The sequence below is a fragment of the Oratosquilla oratoria genome, chromosome 11 (assembly GCF_046742065.1).
Source record: "Oratosquilla oratoria isolate Oo_2021 chromosome 11, ASM4674206v1, whole genome shotgun sequence".
Lineage (NCBI taxonomy): Eukaryota > Metazoa > Arthropoda > Malacostraca > Stomatopoda > Squillidae > Oratosquilla > Oratosquilla oratoria.
This window is the reverse complement of record NC_134787.1, coordinates 17,658,033-17,662,582: the sequence shown is the minus strand read 5'-3', so window position 1 is coordinate 17,662,582 and position 4,550 is coordinate 17,658,033. Positions and strand designations below refer to the sequence as shown.

Genomic DNA, 4,550 nt, shown 5'->3' with positions numbered 1-4,550 from the left:
CGTGAGTCCAAAGGGTCGCCGACGCATCCGCTCGAAGAGTTTATCGGACATCGAAGAACTCTCCCGAAGTGGCGCTGAGATGGAGATCGTCGACCTGAAGAAGAAGGTGGACAAGGAGACCGACGTCCAGTGTGACGGACAACAGATCCGGACAGGATGCCGGAACGACAAGGCGTCCTACGGGGGCCGGAACGTGAGGACCCTGGCCCAGCACTATTACCCCGAAGGAGGCTGGGGATGGGTCATCATCTTCATGTCGGTCTTGGTGCACATCCTGAATCATGGTCTTCATACCGCCGGAGGCATCCTCTTCCTCGACATCGTCAGCACCTTCTCTCAGTCGGCAGTTAATGCAGGTAAATGAATGATTTATGATTCTAACTCACCTCTCTCTCTCTCTCTCTCTCTCTCTCTCTCTCTCTCTCTCTCTCTCTCTCTCTCTCTCTCTCTCTCTCTCTCTCTCTCTCTCTCTCTCTCTCTCTCCCCCTCTCTCTCTCTCTCTCTCTCTCTCTCTCTCTCTCTCTCTCTCTCTCTCTCTCTCTCTCTCTCTCTCTCTCTCTCTCTCTCTCTCTCTCCTCCCTCTCTCCTCCCCCTCTTCTCCCTGTATCTTTCCTTTCCCACTTCTGCTCTCATTCTCCCCCTCCCCCTCACCTCTCCCTCTTCTTATCTCCTCCCTTTCCCTCTTCTTCCCCTCATATTCTCACTCTCCCACTCTCTCCCACCTCTCCTCTCCCTCTACTCCTCTTCTCCTCCCTCTCGTCCTCTTCCACCTCTCCCCCTCCCTCTCCGCCTCCCCACTTCCACTCTATTCCCCCCTCCCAGTCTGCTTTCCCCCCTCTCCCAATTGCTTCTCTCCTCCTCTTCCTCTCCCTTTCCCGTTCCTCTATACTAGAGAGGTCCTGTTTCTGCATGTAAATGTGGCCATCATCGCTCTTCTCCAGTGATTACAGCGCATGTGATGTGTTTAATGGCCCATTCTTTGCGGAGTGGTGATACGTCAGCCCTTTGCATTATGTCTTGGTAGGTCTATGTCGAAGTGGGTTGTTAAAGGTGAGGCTTGGTAAATCGTTAATCGTTAATTAAGAGATCTGTCTTGTTCCCCTCTCCCTCCCCACTTTTCCCCAATTAACTCACTCGTTTACTTACAAACTTAGACACACACACACACACACACACACACACACACACACACACACACACACACACACACACACACACACACACACACACACACACACACACACACACACAACTCGTGGCGCAGTTGGTAGAGTTCCCGGCTGCCACTACAGCAGTCCGGGTTCGAATCCCGCCCAGGGCTGAAATTATTTCAGTATCGCTGCGCTGCGGGTTGTTACTCCAACTCTCGTGGGTGGGGATATGTGTGTGTGTGTGTGTGTGTGTGTGTGTAAGGTCACAGCATTACCCATAGATCGGTCATATATGAGCTCTGAGCTCTCTTCCGGGAGGGAAATAGCTGTCGATCACGAGTCCAACACATGATCCAAGACCATGGTGGTGAATCACACACACACACACACACACACACACACACACACACACACACACACACACACACACACACACACACACACACACACACACACACACACACACACACACACACACACACACACACACACACTCTGCCTCCCTGCCTCCTCCTCCTCCCCCTCTCCCCTTCTTCTTTCCTTCCTCTCCCCTCCTCTTCCCCTCTCCCTCATTCCCACCCTCCTCCACTCTTCCTCTATGCTTCCTAATCCCTTTTTCCCCCTCCCACTTCCCCTCTACCCCTCCCTCTCTCTCTCTCTCCCCTTTTCTACTCCCCCACTCCCTACTCTCCCCCAAGCTACTCTACCCTTCCCTACTCTCCCCCACCCTACCCTCCCCGCACTCCCCACTCTTCCACTCCCTCTTCCTCCCTACTCTCCCCTACTCTCCCCTTCATCTCCTTCTCCCTCTCCTTCTTCCCCTCTCAACTGCCTCTCCCACCTTCTCTCCCTCTCCCCCTTCCTCTCCCTCTCCCCCTCCCTACTCTCCCCCTCACTCTCCCTCTCCCTGTTCTTTCCACTCCTTCTCCCTTTTCCAGTCCTCCCTCCCTCTCCCTCTCCTCTTCCTCCGTCTCTCCCCCTCCCACTCCCTTTTACCCCTTTCCATCCCCCTCCTTCACCTCCCTTCTCTACCCTTCTCTCCTCCTCTCCCTTCCTCCTCTACCTCTCTTCTCCCCCTCCCTCTTCCCTCTCCCCCTCCTTCACCCCTCACTTTCTCCCTCTCTTCCCTTTCCCTCTCCCTTCCTCCCTTCTTTCCCTCCCTTCTCTACCCTTTCTCTCCTCCTCTTCCCCTTCCTCCTCTACCCCTCTTCTCCCCCTCCCCACCCCCTCACTTTTTCCTCCCCCTCTCCCCCATCCCTCTCTCCTCTTCCCTTCTTCCCATCTCCTCCTCTCCTCCTCTCCCCCTTCCCTCTCCCTTTCTCCCTTCTTCCCCTCTCTCCTCCTCTCCCCCATCTCCTCTCCCTCGACCCCTTCCTTCTCCCCCTCCCACTGCCGTGCCGTGACTTTAATGTCAAATTATGGATGTTTTTCGATGCCTCCGTCTCTCCCCACTTATCTCTTCCCCGTTTTGCTCACGCTCCCTTACGCTTCTTCCCGTTGTCCATCAATCTCTTCGTTGGCGTCATTGAATCCCTCGATTTCGGCGCCTTCGACGTGTCCTTTTTTATTTTTATTTTTTTTTTAGTTTCCGAAATCCGATTTTTTTTCTACTGGGAATGGGATGGGGGGAGGTGATAAAGGGTGCGTGGTGAATAAAATCGTCTGGCGACAGACGATGTACAGGGAAAGGACCAATCGGTAAGGGGTTATGTGGGATTGAGTTCCACACACACACACACACACACGCACACACACACACACACACACACACACACACACACACACACACACACACACACACACACACACACGCACGCACACGCACACTTAAATTCACAGGCACACATTTTAAACAATTGTCTCGACCGGGAAAGCTATTTTCCGAAGAAAAATAGAAGTGATCGTTTAAATTTTCCATTACGCTCATGGCAGTCCTAGACCTTCATTCAACAGAAAAAAAGTAGGTGGGGAGATTATTTGGAAGCGGGGGGCCTCTATTATTCTTTCTAATTGTCATTTAATCTATGGATATTATAATCACAAAAACCCTCTAAGGTGAAATTACGATGATGGGGGGGGACCCCTCCACCTTTGCCCTTTGTGCTCGCAAGGCCCGAATAAAACATTTTAAGGGAATTGTATATACAGTGACCTCAATGTCATTACTCTTGATACAATTCACTTATGTTATTCATGTGCGCTAGTGGTGTTATCGGAAGCATTCTGGTCTCGCGTTCGAATCCCACACTCCTCTCTGATTTCCAACAATGGCTATTTTCTACCTGCCCCAACCTTTAAAGCTCATAATAGGGCAATAGTGATGGCTTCGACCGCAGCTACTCAGCGCCTCATTGCGTATGCTACTCACCGCCTATTAGATGCTTCCATAAAAATGGAGCTTATACTTTCAAGAGTATCGTGAAAGAGCGTAAATAAAGTTAAATTGAATCCATAAATAGTTGATGTTGATAATTGTTTGCGCCCTACATCCGCTCTCGTGTTCTGGCACCCATTCTCTACTTTTTTCCCTCTCGCTTTCTCATTCTACTTTTCTCATTCTCCCTTACACACTCTCTCTCTCTCTCTCTCTCTCTCTCTCTCTCTCTCTCTCTCTCTCTCTCTCTCTCTCTCTCTCTCTCTCTCTCTCTCTCTCTCTCTCTCTCTCTCTCTCTCTCTCTCTCTCTCTCTCCCATTTATTATCGTTTTATTTTCAATCTATTCTTTTTGTAAATCGCCCATAATTGATTATGCATCCATAACGGGATAACGAAAGAAAATTCTAAGCCAAAAGTACATACACGTTTGTGTCAGAAAACAAATCCAAAGCTTATTCACCCTTATGCTGAGAGGTCAGAAGTCCCATAGTCGCTCGTCGTTCTCGAAACTCGAAATTTCTTAAAGAAAACTCGAAGAAACGCAGCGCTCCTGAGGGATCGTATCCGAGAGAGTATCTAGAATCTAGAAAATTGGACTAAATTAAATTGGTATTCATAGGGCTCCAACCAGCCAACATTTATAACTTACATTTACGTTGACTACCATTTTCAGCCAATTTGGCTAAATGTTCTGTCTCGTGTTTTCACTATTGGCTACTTTTTAGGATGTTGTGTATCTGGTTGGTGGCTAGTAATCTTTACCCAAACTTGGAACTTTGGCTTCAGTGGAAAGGTTTGAATATCTTAACCACTAAAATAGATTACAAAGGTGGAACATGCCGACGGGAGACCTTTTGGTCCATAACTAGGTCGGATGCGGAAAAAAATACATGAAAAAAAGTTATGATAATATAAATAATAATAATAGAATAAAAAATGCATAGGTTATAGTTAAATAATAAACAGGTAAATAGTAAATAATAATAAATTGACAGATAAATAATAATAAATGAAAATCAAGCAA

At 48.6% G+C, this 4,550-nt stretch overlaps 1 protein-coding gene across 1 annotated transcript in view; it reads left to right on the top strand.

Moving 5' to 3' along the window:
* Window positions 1–408, top strand: part of LOC143029459 (uncharacterized) — a 204,459-nt gene extending 204,051 nt beyond the window's left edge. The window contains exon 2 of the mRNA XM_076192106.1: window positions 1–408. This exon is cut by the window's left edge and continues 1,229 nt beyond it. Within this exon, the coding sequence (XP_076048221.1) occupies window positions 1–364 (364 nt within the window). The 3' untranslated portion in view covers window positions 365–408.
* Window positions 409–4,550: the final 4,142 nt, after the last annotated feature.